Source organism: Ursus arctos, unplaced genomic scaffold (assembly GCF_023065955.2).
Source record: "Ursus arctos isolate Adak ecotype North America unplaced genomic scaffold, UrsArc2.0 scaffold_13, whole genome shotgun sequence".
Lineage (NCBI taxonomy): Eukaryota > Metazoa > Chordata > Mammalia > Carnivora > Ursidae > Ursus > Ursus arctos.
In genome coordinates, this window is record NW_026622797.1 from 67,140,616 (window position 1) to 67,156,009 (window position 15,394).

A 15,394-nucleotide genomic window follows, 5' to 3' on the forward strand; every position below is an offset into this window, starting at 1 on the left:
GGGGAGCCACTCTTGTGGGACTAAGACCTTAAACTGAGAGATCTGAGGCCATCTCCAGGTAGATAGTGTCAGAGTTGAGTTAACTGCTTGGTGGTACCAAAAAAGCACACATCAGAATCATGACATACAGAGACTGCATATGAGTAACTGAAAATGTGTGCTGGGCAATCTTTGCACCGGTGGTCAGACATTACCATTTGAAAATTAAACTTTGCTTCTCACCACAGCTCTATCTGCGGTGGCCTGGAGGGTGGGCTCCGGAGCCAGACTCTGCAGGTACAAGCAGCAATCTGCCACTCGACAGCTGAAGGACTCTGAGCAAGTTACTTATACTATTCTGTGCCTCAGTTTCCTCATTTCTACAGTGGGGACGAAAAAAAGAACCTCGTCTAGAGGACTGAGAGCAATACCAAGAGCTCAATAAGTATTTTCCATGAGCAGCATCTCCTTTCTGTATTTTAACTTGTCACCTAACTCTGCAGCCTGGCTTTCCTCCGTTTTGCTACAAAACTGCCCCTTGGCCCACATGTCCTCTCATCTCCCACGGTATTATCTGTTGGTAAGGGGTAAGCAATGTCCTCCAAAGCTTACCGTCCATTTTTACTGACCCATATGAAATGAAAGCCCAAAGAGATGGTGGCTGTCATCTGGTCCAAGCCTGTCACTGTACAGACGGGACCAGTGAGGTCCTGCACAGCGGGCGGGCTGTCCTGTCCACAAGCTGGTCTAATGTGATAATCGTACAAACATTCTTCCCAATAAGTTTTTGTGCCCCAATTTCTCCAGAGAGATCTCTTACCCATTTCGCTAAAGAAGCAGGTGAGAAAAAGCCACACTGATTTTAAAGACTGTCAAATGCTAATTACAAGTCACTCCATTTGAAAGATAGTATTGAAAGCATTTTGATCCCCCTTCCTTCTCTCCAAACTGCCATCACTGTAAAAAAGAAAGAGCCAGTTCTATGAAAGCTTAGAACCAAACACAACAGTTGTACAGACAATGGTTATTAAGAGGTAAGCTTTTTCCCAGGGAAAGGCTAAAGCATTTTTCCCCCTTCTTGTTACCTTGGTAACTGCTACCTTGGCGCCCTTGTTGATGAGCTGAACCACATTCTCTGCTTGGCCTTTGTACGCAGCTATGAGAAGGCGCTCTGAAAGTGCAGCGACCGCATCCTGCTGGCTCATGAATTAGGAGAGAAAGAGGTTTTCAGGAACGCAGTAGACAAGTTCCTTCAGCTCAACACGACGCCACTGGCCCGGGCAGGCACCCACGGATCATTAGAAGGTGACTTTATTACTATGCCATCTTCGGGACCTAGGGATTACAAAACAAAGTTGCCATCAGCACCGCTCAGCACACAGGACAGCCACACCTCTTCTCTCTGATTTCAGGGCATCTGCTGAGGGCTCAGGGCAGGGTGCAGAAGCTGGGTAAAGATAGGACAAGCACAAAGCACGCATCGCACACCAAAGGCCCCGAACTTGGAAACAGAAGGCGGCAGAATGTGCCAGTCTCCCTCCCTTCTTCCCACTACAGGGACATTCTCCAGAGGACTGTAACCAAACCCATGATGTCTGCTCTGCTCTTCCAGCCTAGGTAGCAGACACCTGATACAATCCCATCAACAACACGGGGTTTCCAGGCCTGCCTCTGGTATGCAACTATACTGTGTATGATCACGAAGGGCCTCCCAACAATGTTTTGTGGGGCCGCCACAGCTAACACGCTGCTTCCCCAGGCAGGAGAAGGTGCCTGTGGCCCACAGAGACCCTGCGGACTGGGTTAAATCCTCAGGATTTTGTCCCAGCATGTACGGCACTTCCTTTGCTTCATCCTTGTCTCACCGTAAACAGTGCAGCTTCCTGAGTTCTGGGACAGATGGAGAGCTGGGCACAGGCCCGGGCCATCTCCCAGTTCCAATTACTGTCGGAACAACCAACTTTGGGATCAACAAGGATGCTAGAAACACTGACAGTGCGCCCTGCCAACTGCACCAGGAGGGGCTGGTTGTGTGGCTTCTGTGCTTAACAGGATAAAAAAGGCCTCCCAAACCGCCTATAGGACGCGAAACCCCGCTCAGAGCAGTGGTCTGGAGGTAGTAACTAGTAGTAAACTTAACCTCTTCTTTCCACCAAATGGCAAACGAACAGAATTTTAAAGACTAACTCTTATCGGTAGCCCTGGGCCACCATTAGAGCAAACCAAAGCCACTGGTAATTATGTCAAAAGTAAAGGATTTGGGGCACCTGGGTGGCCCGGTTGGTTAAGCATCTGACTCTTGATTTCGGCTCAGGTCATGATCTCAGGGTTCTGGGATCAAGCCCCAGGTTGGGCTCTGCACTCAGCAGGGAATCTGCTTGAGGTTCTCTCTCCCTGCTCTCCCTCTGCCCCTCCCCCACCAATAAATAAATCTTTAAAAAACCCAAACCAATCTACCCTGCTCTGCTCATTGGAAGTGCAACAAACCTGGAGAAGGGAAGCTGCAAAGCAGAGGACTCCTCAGTTAGCCATGGTCAGAGGTCCCTGGGATGCACCAGAAATCTTGGTTGAATGAATGAGCCAATGAAAGAATAACGTTGAGACTCAAAACAGAGAAACAGAGCTGGAAATGCCACTGTAAATTCCCAGGGTCCCACTGAAAGACCAGTTTGGGCTTTATGTCTCCCAGACTGTTCCACTGTTTACAATGGTTTGTTTTTATAAACATTGGATACACTGTCTATCTATTCAGATAATCTGTGTACCTTCAAACCAATAATATTGAGCTTCTGCTCTGTTTGCCCCAATACTGCAAAAGCATTCCAGGTCCAAATGGCAGGAAAATAAAATATTAGCCATAGCTTCCTCAGTGCTCTCCCTCCACAGCCACGTTCTTCCATTTACTCATTTGTTATCTTTGCACACTCAAAGTCCACCTTCCCATACCCAAATTTTTCTTGCAATGGGTGTCTGAATGTCTCTACTACAATGGCCCAGTTCATACAAATACTATTATTGTGACTAAAATTTCATGGATTTTACTTCATAGCTTAGCTCCTGGAGATAGAGATGTCCTTGCTGCAAACTCAGTGCATCCCCTCAGCCCAAGTCACGAGCTGCAGACCAGCAGTGATGTCCAGTCTCGCCCACAACAGGTGCATGGGTCGGCAGGCCCACAGTACAGGGACAGTCACTCTCCTCCTGTTCCGGACAATAAATTCAGCTCTCAGATACCTATTGCCATGGTTGCAAGCTTTTGAGATAGCCTTGTTTACATAATTACCTTTGGTAAACAGCCTTTTGCAAATCCAGCACACATTACTACTCCTTTTTCTTTTAAAGATGGAAAAACACTACAGTTGAGAAATGTTGGCCAAACAGAATATTTTTAATTTATTATTTAAAAAAATAAATATATTTTTTGCTTTCAGTTACAGCTCCTTAAGAACAAAATGCTCCCCACTCCCCACCCCAGCCCATCCCCTCCACCATGGCCAATGCACAGCCTGCCTGAGGCACAGGGCAGCTCCAGGACATGTTGCTTATAGGATTTTGGATACTCCCCCCCAACTAGAATTGCACAGAAAACTGCCTGCAAAATCAGGAACAGAACCCCAGGGTTCCCGTTACCAGTCTGCAGCTAGCATCGTCCCTTTCTGCTTGGGCATCTCAAGTTCATTCTCAATTTAAATCCAGTAATAGACTCGCTGGTAGGACCTCCAGCATTCACCTACAGTTGTGTTTACACACAGGGTGGTGGGAAAGGATCAAAGAGGCTGAGCCTTCTTTTTGGCTTCCTTTCTATACCTCCATCCTTTTGGAGTAAGGAGATAGTCAGCTTCTCGTCTGACACCTCTGAACTGACAAATCAGGCCGGGTGGAGGCAGGCTGAGGGAGAGGAATAAGGAGGATGGAGGACCCCGAACAAGAAGTGGGGGAGAGAAAGGAACAGAGAGGTGGCAACCAGTCTGCAGTCAACGAGTTAAACTCCACCGCCAACCTGTTGGGGCACCCAGGCCGTAGCAGCCCCATTCCCTCATTACATCTGAGCTTCCTCTTCCAAGTAGATCAGCTATCATTCAAGACACTTCCCACTGCTGGCGGTGAGGAATTTCTTCTGCCCCACATCTATCAATCACATCCCTCTTTGTCACAATGCTCACATTCACAGGGCTCCAGAGAAAAAACATTAAATGCAAACATGCTGCCAGTTCTTTAAGCAGAAATGAAATAAATCCATGATCATAAATATTCAATGAGCATCCTGAATCTGCAAAGGTATTTAGCTTCCTAAGAAAGATTTCCCTCCTTTCTCCCAGCCCACTGCCCTGTTTTCACTGCATTTCAATTTGCCAATGCTTTTTTTTCTCTCATCACGAATGCCAGAGTGCCACACAGCTGCTGGGTCTGTGATGCAATCTGTTTTCTTTTTATAGCAAAAGGTCTATGAGGTTTGCTTCTGCTGTTTTCCTGAGGATTTACAACAAAGTCTCCTGGTACCAATATCCCCAAACCACTACCTTCAGTTTCCGGACAGACAAAATATTCTAGAAGAGACCTGCAAACAGAAGTCCCAGCCAGGACCTTCTGCACAGCTCAGCTAGAGACAGTCCACAGGCACCCGATCCAGTGGTTAGGGAGCGCCATCAGTTACACCAACTGGCTTTGCTCCTGGTGCTCAAAACCCTGTAGTGAAGAGAGATTGTACTCACATCCAGGGGTCTGTCCTCCCCATTCTACATGGTGTTCTGTTGCTGGATAATCGCTGTCAATTCTTTCCTGGAGAGACCATTAAGCTTCCTAGGGTTGTCACGCCCAGTGGGTCTGCAATGATTTACTCGCCTTTTTCCCTTGAGCTTCCTCTGCCAACTCTGGCCAAATCACATCTAAAAGCTTATTAAGACATCCCCTCAGCTCACAATGTTTTGTGGCTTCCTAGCCTCCTCGTCACAGCTTCTGAAAGTCTTGGGTCTTCAGGTCTTGTCGGACTGCTCCCTTCTGCCGGCAGAGGACCTGTCACACTGCCCTACTGAAGAGTGAGGGAATAATTCACAAATGGGCGGAATGCTTTTGAATGATGCTCAGATGACAGAGAAACGAAGTTCACGTTCTGCCAGCAGTGATGCCAGGAGAAGAGATGAATGTGCATGTTGCAAGGGAGGGAGAATGCAGGCAGGGTCAAAGCCTGTAATGAACTGCCTTTATGGTAACAGGGAACAGCAGAGATCCAGACACTCCACCCTCCTCGGCAGAGGGTTCCAGCACTGTGACTGCAGCGGCACAAGAGTAAGGGGCAGGAGAGCAGCTGTTTCAATGTTTGTAAGCCAAGAGTTTGTCTTACAAATGCTCCTCAAAACAGAGTCTCTGTGCGGCGGGGGCAGAGAGGAGACAGGGAGAAAGCTGTCAAGTTTTGATCAAGTGCTGTCAATGGCCCTGACCATCACGGGGGTATCCTCCAGACCACTTGCTGAAGCAACAGAAAACTAACTCCCTGACTAGAGCAGTCATAGAAAGGAAGAGGGTTTTCATGTTGACTTAAGCCATACTACCACTTTTTCCTTATTTCGAAAGCCAGAATTGTTGGTCCTGAAGATGGGAACCCTCTAAGCACCCTCCCTGCTCAAGGCCTTGCCCTCATTTCCATGAGGGTAGCAGCTCTTATGGGGAACAGGCTGGGATTCTGCTCTGGCCATTATTTGGCTTCTACCAAGGGGAGAATCGCTAGACTCAGGGCAGTGCATTAGAGAGACTGAATTCCACTGGGGAGACAAAGTGCCAGTAGAATGATAAGCTTATTTTTAATACACAACAATGTACTGGTTTATCCAAAAGTGATCACTGCTGGGATACTGCCATCACGGCCTCACAAGGGAGGTTAGAACAGACAGCAATGTGACTCACTCCCTGCTTTAAAGAAACTGGCCCTGATAGGTCTTCATGAAGCCCCAAAGGCCAGATGCCAAATGAGAAATGTACACCCAATGTGACCGAAGTATAAAGAAAGGAGTGGTTACTTTTCTCGAAGCTTCTGGGACATTTCCTTCTTCTGAGAATATGTACCCCACAGAGCGGGACCCTCAACATACTATCAATGAAGACAGAACAGCACTGGCTGTTCACAGAGCCTGGTGTCCACAAATGCTATCTGCAAAAGACGGGACAGCAGGGGCAGAACACCCTCCTGAGCAAGCCCATGACTCATTTTACACCCCTCACTATTGCAAAGGAACACATACGTGTATTTCTGGGGCCACTTGAAGTACAGTACTTCTGAATCTGACAGGTACTGAATCGTTGAAATAATCACCTTTGCAGGAGGTGTACAGAGGCTGTTGCTGTAAAGGCTGACTGACATCTGGAAACCTGGGACATACCAGAAAAGCTGCTAACACATATAAAAATAGTACCAGAGGCCCAAGAATATCATTGGATGAAGTTATGATTGGCAGGAAGCTTGTGGTATGGAGACCTCTTCTTTGGACATGGGACAATAGTTACCTGTTGACTGCCCAGCGCTGCTAGATCACCAGAGCCTCCAAGCTGGGGCTACCAAAATCACATATACTGATACCCACGTGCTCAAAATCCACACCAAGTCATCGCTGAGCCTTCTTTCCCTAGACAAGGCAATCGTGCCCTCATCTGTGCTCTTACAGTTTTCTATAAGCTCCTGTTATGGGCTGAGCTGTGTCCCCTCCAAATTCATATGCTGAGGCCCTGACCCTCAGTGTGACTGTACTTGGAAATAGCGCCTTGAGGAGGTAAATAAGATAAAGTGAGGTCATAAGCCTGGGGCCCTGATCTGATAGGATTAGTGTCTTTATAAGAGAGACATCAAAGAAAGTCCCTCCCCCTACAATCTCTAATCACACTCCTACCTGCCCCCCACCATGCCCATTCTTAGAGGAAAGACCATATGAAGACATAACAAGAAAGTGGTCACCTACGAGCCCAGAAGAAAGTCCTTACCAAAAACCAAGCCCTGCTGGACCTTGATCTTGGATTTCCAGTCTTGAGAACTGTGAGAAAATAAATTTCTATGATTTAAGCCACTCATTCTATGGTATCTTGTTCTGGCAGCCTGAACTAAGACAGCTCCCCTCACAGTGTAATTGCTGGCATGGGCTCAAGGTTGATCTTCCTGCTTAGACTAAACTCCTTGAGGACAGGAATTCCGTTTTGGTTATCCTGTATTCCAGTGCCTGGCAGGGTTCCTGGAATATAGTTAGCCTTTAAAGTCTGTTAAGTGGATGATAGAAAAACTAATAACTAATTGCTTTTTCTAGTCATTAATTTGTCTTCAGGAGTCTGTGGATCCCATGGAAAAAAAGAGGAAGTATCAACCAAGTCAGCAAACCTTTTTCTCCTTCCCCCACAGATGAGGCAAGCTATGGTTCCTGAACTTCTAAGAGATAATAAATGGATGTAGTCATTCTCCTCTCTCCCTCCCTCCCCAAAATAGAGGACCATGGCTCCAGGGAGAAGAATTACCTGTCTGGAGACAGACCCTACCCAGTGCCACAGGCCCGTCAGCACCGAAAGCCCTGGACAGCACCACAGCCACTGGAGAATTTTCTTTTCACTACCCTCAATCCCTGTTGTGTAAAACCACAAATGCTGAAGACAAACCAAAACAAACAATGCAAAATTATAATAAAACCAATCCCTACACAATAGTCTACCTTCCATGCATACATTTCTCCCACCCACTTCTTAAATCTGCTTTGATCACGCTTCTTTCCACCCCACCCCCAATTTTCCCACTAAACTGTTTGCTGTTGATGTTGTACTATGTATTTATTGAAGAGATGGGCACAAAGAAAGATAGAAACTGGGAGAGGGATCTTTCTTGTTTAGTGTGCTAGGGGTGAAAGGAATCAGCATAGGGGTGAAAGGAATCAGCGAAGTTCTCACAGAGAAGGGTAGGTGTGGAATGGGCAGTGGAGGATGTGTAGGATTTTGTTAGCTAGAGAAGAGGAGAGGAAATAGGCAGAAGAAACAGCAAGAGCGATAAGGCAGAGTAGTCTGGAAGTGCATGTCATGAGTGGGAAAGACAAGCAAAGAGACTGGTGCAGCTGAAGCTTGTAATACATGGGTGATGACCCAGAGATCACGTTGCAAAGCTGAGCTCTGAAAAAATTTTCATATCACACCAAAGACATTGGTTTGTATTTTGCATTTGTACTGGGGGGGAGCTCTAGAAGTTGGTAAGCAAAAGAGAAACTAGTCATATTTTTACTCAACTTAGAATTCAAGATTTCCAAGAATTGGATTAATTATAATTATGGGTTCATGTTACACTTTCAAGATTTCATGGCTTTCTTTCTAGTTTTTCCTTTGTTTATTTCTTCTTTTATTCCTTCCTTTCCTCTTTCCTCCTTTCTTTTTATTTTAATCAATAGTTCTTTTTTTAGATCAGTTTTAGGTTTACAGAAAACTGAGCAGAAGTACAAAGGGTTTCCATGTATCTGTCCCTCCCACCCCCTGCCAGTTTCCCCTATTATTAACATTTTGCATTGGTGTGGAAAATTTGTTACAATCGATGAGTCAATATTGATACATTATTATTAACTTAAGTCCACGGTTTACATTAGGGTTCCTTCTTTGTGTTGCATAGTTCCACGGGTTTGGACAAATGTCTAATGAGGTGTATGCATGATTACAGTATCATACAGAATAGTTTCACAGGCCTAATGCTCCACCTATTTATCCCTCCCTTCCCCCAACTCCTGGCAACCACTGAACTTAATACTATCTCTACAGTTCTGCCTTTCCCAGAATGTCATATAGTTGGAATCATACAGTATATAACCTTTTCAGTTGGCTTCTTTCACTTAGCAATATGCATTTAAGGTTCCTCCACGTCTTCTCATGGCTTGATAGCTCATTTTTGTTATCACTGAATAAGAGTCCATTCTACAGATGTACCACAGTTGGTTTATCCATTCAACTACTAAAGGATATCTTCACTGATTCCAAGTTTTAGCAATAATGAATAAAGCAGCTATAAACATTAATGTGCAGGTTTTTGTGCGTCATACTTTTTTTTTTTATCTCATTTGGGTAAATACTAAGGAATACCGCTGCTAAATCGTATGTTAGGAAAATGTTCAGCTTTACAAGAAACTGCTATACTGTCTTCCAAAATGGCTATAACAGTTTGCCCACCAGCTGGTTTTACATTGACCTAATTGCCAAATGCAATGGTAACTTTCATTTCTTACCTTATGTGATTTCTCTGTTGCATTAGGAACTGCTACCATTCCTTCATCACACTTCCTTCTCCTCTGGTTTCTGGGACCCAGTCTCTCCTCATTCTCGTACCATCCCTTGAACTATTTCTTTTTCTTATTCAAAGGCTCTTCATTTACTGGTCCCTTAAATGTTTCAGGTCCCTGAGATTCTATCCCTGATTGCCTTCTCCGCTCATCTTCTTCTCTAGAAAATCTCTGTTACCCACCTCCCCACCCCCCGCTGCTGCTGCCCACATGCTCTTCTGCTGCCTAGATACAGACTTCTTTAGCCTCAATCACTTTCTCTGAAGCTCCATATTTTAAGCACCCAACCATTTAAAGACATCTTACTTGGATGTCCCCTATCAACATATTCACAACCGAATCATCAGTCTTCTTTCAAACCCATTCCTTTTCTTAAGTTCCCATTTTGGCGAGTGGCTCCACCTTTCATCTATCTGCACACTCTGGAACACTCCTCCCATTCCTGTGATTCTCCTTCCCCCACCCCCTCACTCCATAAATTACCAAATTCTCCTGATTTGAGACAGTAATACACAGAGATTAAAAATGAGAGTTTTGAGGAGTGCCTGGGTGATGCAGTCCATTAAGTGACTGACTCTTGGTTTCGGCTCAGATGTGATCTCAGGGTTGTGAGATCGAGCCCTGCAGCTGGCTCCACGCTCAGTGTGGAGTCTGCCCCTCTCATTTGTGCTCACGCTCTCTCTCTCTCTAACAAATAAAGTAAATAAATCTTTAAAAAACTGAGAGTTTTGAGGTCAGATTCCTGGGGCTCAGATCACAGCTCTGCCACTAACTTTGGGCAAGTTTTTAATGCGTCTAAGCCTATTTCCTCATGTGTAAAATAGAGTAACATTTCTTACATCATTGGGTTGTTGCAAACATCGAATGAGATAACACACACACTATACAATGTCTGACACATAGAAAGTGCTCAGTAAATATAAGCAAGGCTGTGCGGTTGTTGCTTAAATGTTCCTTGTTCTGTTCTCTCTTCTCTAGCTGCATTGCCACTGTTTTGATTCAGAACATCATCATTTCTCACCTGAACTATCACAGTGGTCTCTAACTGGATGCTAATGATGTTTCTTGAAATTCTGCTTGTGATTATCTAAACATGGAAATTGAACAAGAAAGGTGAAGTAGTTTTCCGCTTGTGTAATGGAATCTACTGCTGAGGATGAGTTTTTACCAAGGGAAAAGTAGGCCAGACTAGTGTTCAGGATTCTGACAGTGAGTGCGCTTTGGCTCAGAATGCAATAAAAGATAACTCTGTAGAAGTCAGTATAATCTGCCCAGATAGTTGTTAGGATTTATTAAATTTGACCCTCAGGAAAGACAGAGCCATTTTCTCTCTCCTCTGACTGGGCCATAGAAGATCACTGAGCCAATAAGAGAGAAGTTCCCCCTTCTGATGTGTCAGTGTCAGAAGAAAGAGAGTAATGAGAAACTTCTCCTCCAGTTTGTTTCAACATGGCAAAGACAGAGTATAGACAGATGAGCTGCCAGGAGGAGGGTCATTAACTCTGCCTCTCTGCCAAGCAGCACCTACGTCTTTGGTGCTAATTATTTCGCTTTTGTCTGTGGACCTCTCATCCTCTGTGCTTCTAGTCAAAGAGCCTTTTACGACCAGATCATATGGGGGTTATGGAGACTGCTACTCACAGGACAGAAGTTCGCGTGCAGAAGCTGCCTCCCACGGTAGTCTCCCTGTCTCCAGCCCTGCCCACTTCCTCCCCACCTCAATATATGTGATCACTCTCAGAATGCTCTTTACACAGCAAACGTGATCATGCTTCGCCTTTGCTTATAACCCTCACTGACTCACGTTCCGCCAGAACAAAGTCTAGCAAGACACAAATCCACACATGGCCTGGTCTTACCTCTATTTCCAACCACCTGCTCTGCTGACACCCCACCCAACCATTCTTCACCCTGGCTTCACAGGTACTCAAAACCTTAAAAGCACCATCCTGCCATTTTACAAGAGCTTACAATGCTCTTCAGATCTTTTCCAAACTCCATCTTATCCTTCAAACCTGATTCAAGGTGTTCTTCTCTCAGATGATTCCTCCAATGTTACTCCATCTTCCAGGTTCCCAAGGCCCAAATCCCAGGTACATTGAGCTCAAATCCCAGCTTGACTACTTATGTTGGGCAATGTACTTAATAAATCTAGGTTCTTTTCCTCGTGTGTAAAATAGGAAGAATAACAGTTTTTATCCATTGGGTTGCTGCAAACATCTAATGAAGCTAATACAAAATAATGTAACTTTTAAATCTCACTGTAAGTATTTACCCAACTGGACTGCAGTTGTGTCATGTCAGTATTCTTGGCCTCTCCTCCTGCCTTCTGATTAAAAAGACTTCTTCATTCAGCTGCTTTTCTAAGGACACTGTCCCAGCCAGAGAGCTTCCTGGGCTTTAGGATGCAGAATTAGAGGACAGTCAGCAGAGAAGGGAAAGGAGAAGGTTCACTTGTCAAGGGGGTCAAGCTAATGTGTATAACAGAGTTGGGAGAGAGAGCAAGAAGTGCCATGCAGGATGGAGGATGAAACAACAGTAAACGATAGGCTTCTAAACATTGTGGAATATGAGAGAATTAGGGGGAGTAAAGGGGATATGAAAATTGTTACTGAGAGTTTATGAATCAAGTTTCCTTTAATTTTTTAAGAGCAACAAGTAAATGATTACTATTCTTTTTAAATTACTTTTGGCCTTTGGATTGTGATTATTTGAAGATGTCCATACAAATACTAGACGACATGAGATTGAAATTCTTTAGGGTTACCCTTGTTTACAATGTCTTTCTCTCAGACTCAGCTTCTCTAGCACAGGGGCTGTGTCTCATTCCTTTCTGTAAATCCAATGCAAGCACACAGCCTGGTGCATGGCGTGTGAACAGTACATACTTGCTGAGTAAACAAACATATCTATGCTTACACAACTGGATCAGAGACTCCTATGAGCAAGTCAATGCTCTTATTTTTCCATGTGTCCAAATAAATCATTGAATGCTGCAGCGAGTTCAGTGGTGGCCCCCAAAAAGATATGTCCATGTCCTAATCCCCAGAGCCTGAGTGTTAAATTATATGACAAAAGATATATTATGTTAAGTATCCTGAGAAAAGCCAGTTTTTCTGGATTATCTGGGTGGGTCCTAAATGCAATCACGTGAATCCTTAGAGAAGCAGAGGGAGTTTTAGGACAGAAGAAGAGGAGGTTGTGTGACCCCAGAGGCAGAGATTAGAGTGATGAGGCCACATGCCACCTGGAGCCATCAGAGGACAGATGAGGAAAGAAAGAAGTATCCCCTAGAGCCCCCACAGGGAGTACAGCCCAGCTGACCCCTTGATTTCAGACTTCTGGCCTCCAGAATGTGAGAGGATAACTTCCTATTGTTTTAAGCCATCGGGTTTACGGTGATTTGTTACAGCAGCCACAGGAAATAACACAAAATGCCTTATACATAATGGATGTCCAATAACTCTTTGTCAATTACCTGTCAGGGGTCACCTACAATCACAAGCTGTGCTTCCTTTTCAAAGTCACTCACCCACACTTGCATGGCCAAGCGCCAGGACTCTACTAAGTCACTTCAACACTCGTGATGCTGTTGCAACCAAGGGATCCTTCACTACTTCTGAGGGACAGTCAGGTTCCAGGGGCTAAGTGCCTACTGACTTCATGTGCCAACAGAGTGTTCTTCACTCAGGCTGAGTACTCCACGGTCAACCTGCAGGAAACTGCTGAGCTAAGAGAGAGCCCTGGCAGACGTTCAGTTCCCGGTTCTGAACCTCAGTGCACAGATGCGCGAGCACGTGCAAACACCCCCCCCAATCATAAAGTTGCTCTGTCAGCCAAGAATTAAGTGAGGGCAACCCCACAGACATAGTTTCAAATACCATAAAGGGAAGTCTGGGATTAACATGAGTGTTTTCTCAGAAGTAAACATCATGAGTTTCTACTCAGAAGTAAACCTCACAGCGACTTGTCACTGTAATTTCAGCATTTTCCCCCCACTATGTTCCTCAGGGAACAGAGGCCTTCTCTCAAAAGCTTTCTCCCAAAGCTTCTCTCAAAGCTGGAGGAGATCTCTCAGTTGGCAAGCCCATGACCCTTGCAGGAGACCACTCACACACACAGATGGCTTCTACTTATCAAAGTCTGCTCTGTGATCTTCCAGAAATTACTGTTTTTAAGTCTGTTGGACCCAGTTTTCATATGAGTGATCCCATTTTGATCAATTGTTCTGTCAATGAAGTATTAAAATAATAGCCATCTGATACTACGATAAAGACTATGATGCATGTCACCCCTCCTCCCAACTCCCATTTACCCTAATCCACGAGACTTTCTGCAATAGCTCTTTCAAAATCTGCAACTTTCAGCAAACATGACTGTGTTAGATGTGATTTGACAGTAATACCGTCCATCACCTACAAAAGGAAACATCCAGTGTTCCGGAAATGCTGGTACTACATCAACTGTTTCCATACCACTGTTTGCAAAAGACTATACACACATGGATTTCCCATCTCAATTCCCTTTCAAGTGGTTGAGGTAGAAGTAGGTCGAAGCAAAGGGAGAAGATTATTGAAACACACCACCCGCAGAGTGTGTTTCATGACTTTCCGCAAGTTCTGTAACTTTCTTGGGCTTTAATGTCCTTATCTGTAAAATGGGGATAATAATGGTAGCTACTGGCTTCATCAGGCAGCTGAAAGAATTACCTGTGGGTGTACATGACAAGCACTCAGCATAGCACCTGGCACACAGTAAGCACTCAGGAAATATTAATTGTGCATGTGCGCATGTGTAAAGTCAACCAGAGGCCAAAATCTTCTATTAGATTTCCAAATCCCTCCCATCATTTAATCCTTCTTCCATCTTTTCTCTATAGTTCCCAAGGGCTGCCCCAGGGAGAGCTTGGTCCCTTGGCCTTACTCAATACACAGCATGACACAGCGTTTGGCTTCGGCACAGACTTTCGCTGGGATCAAGTGTCCCTGGAGGAGGGGAATTAGGACTTCAAGTAGAGCTGGTCATCAGGGAGGCTCTGCAGCCTCTCCCCATACTCGGGCCATACTGACAATGAGACATGTGCATGCTTGGGAAGATGGACTCTGACCTGGTAGACTGCATCCCAGGAAGGTGAGGACCTGTTCATGAGGTGACGGGCAAGCTTCAGGGAAATGCTCAGCCAGAAGTCAGCTCTCCTCACATTCAGCCTCTCTCTAACCCTTGTTATTTCCCAGCTCAGACTTTCTCTCAAACTGATTATTGTTCATATTTCAAGTTTCAGTCATAGATTAACCATGAGCAAATTTGGTCCAAATTCTTTTGCTAATAATTGCATCACATAACAAACACACCCAGTTGTCATCAGCATCAATTATGGTGCATTATTTGAAATTAAAATTCTGCCACATCTTTACAAGGAGAAGAGGATCCTACAGTGAAGGCAGCAGGAACCGAAATGACACTGACCTTGAGTTGCTTATTTTATGCCCAAATTAGCCCCAGAAATATTTATCCCCAAGAGTCTTAAACAATCTTAACATAGTTAGGTCTCTCAGGAATTTCTCATTATTATTATAGTCAAATTATTTCCACTATGAAAATATATTTAATTAGTTGAGCTTCAGCAGTCTTCAGGAGACAGGGTCAACCTAAAAAATTACAAAGCTTGAGGACCCTCTGTGCAAAGTCCTAGGTGAAACCTGTGCCCTCCCTCTTCTGATAGTCTTCTCAGGGAATGAGGCTATGGTTCTCTTCAGCAAAGGGTGTGTCTGGATTCGCTATGGTAAAGTGAAGCTTTCATTCCTGAGCTTCCATCGATCTTCTTTGGGACTCGTCCTTGGGAAGAATCCAGACCCCCTCCAGCCCTTCTCTGTGGGGGAGGGGTTCCTCCCCAAACCTGGATGAGGACAGTTTCATGTGTTCTCTGTGTTTGGGCAGATCACCTCTTTGATGGCCATTTATATCTAGGCCAAAGTTCAAACAAAGAGCACAATGGGAAAGGGCAGTAGAGAAAAAAGAAGGAGAAAGGGGAGGAGAGAGGGAGGAACGCAGGAGGAAGGACAACATGAAAAGACAAAGATCACACCAGAGGGAGGATGCAACTACTGATAAGAAGAAGGGGCTTGGCGGGGGTGGGG

The 15,394-nt window shown here is 45.0% G+C and overlaps 1 protein-coding gene across 1 annotated transcript in view; it reads right to left on the minus strand.

Moving 5' to 3' along the window:
* Positions 1-15,394, minus strand: part of ANKRD6 (ankyrin repeat domain 6) — a 179,768-nt gene that overhangs the window by 63,289 nt on the left and 101,085 nt on the right. Inside the window, exon 2 of the mRNA XM_026511814.4 lies at positions 1,065-1,314. Within this exon, the coding sequence (XP_026367599.1) occupies positions 1,065-1,184 (120 nt within the window). The 5' untranslated portion in view covers positions 1,185-1,314. The remainder of the gene's footprint in view (positions 1-1,064; positions 1,315-15,394) is intronic.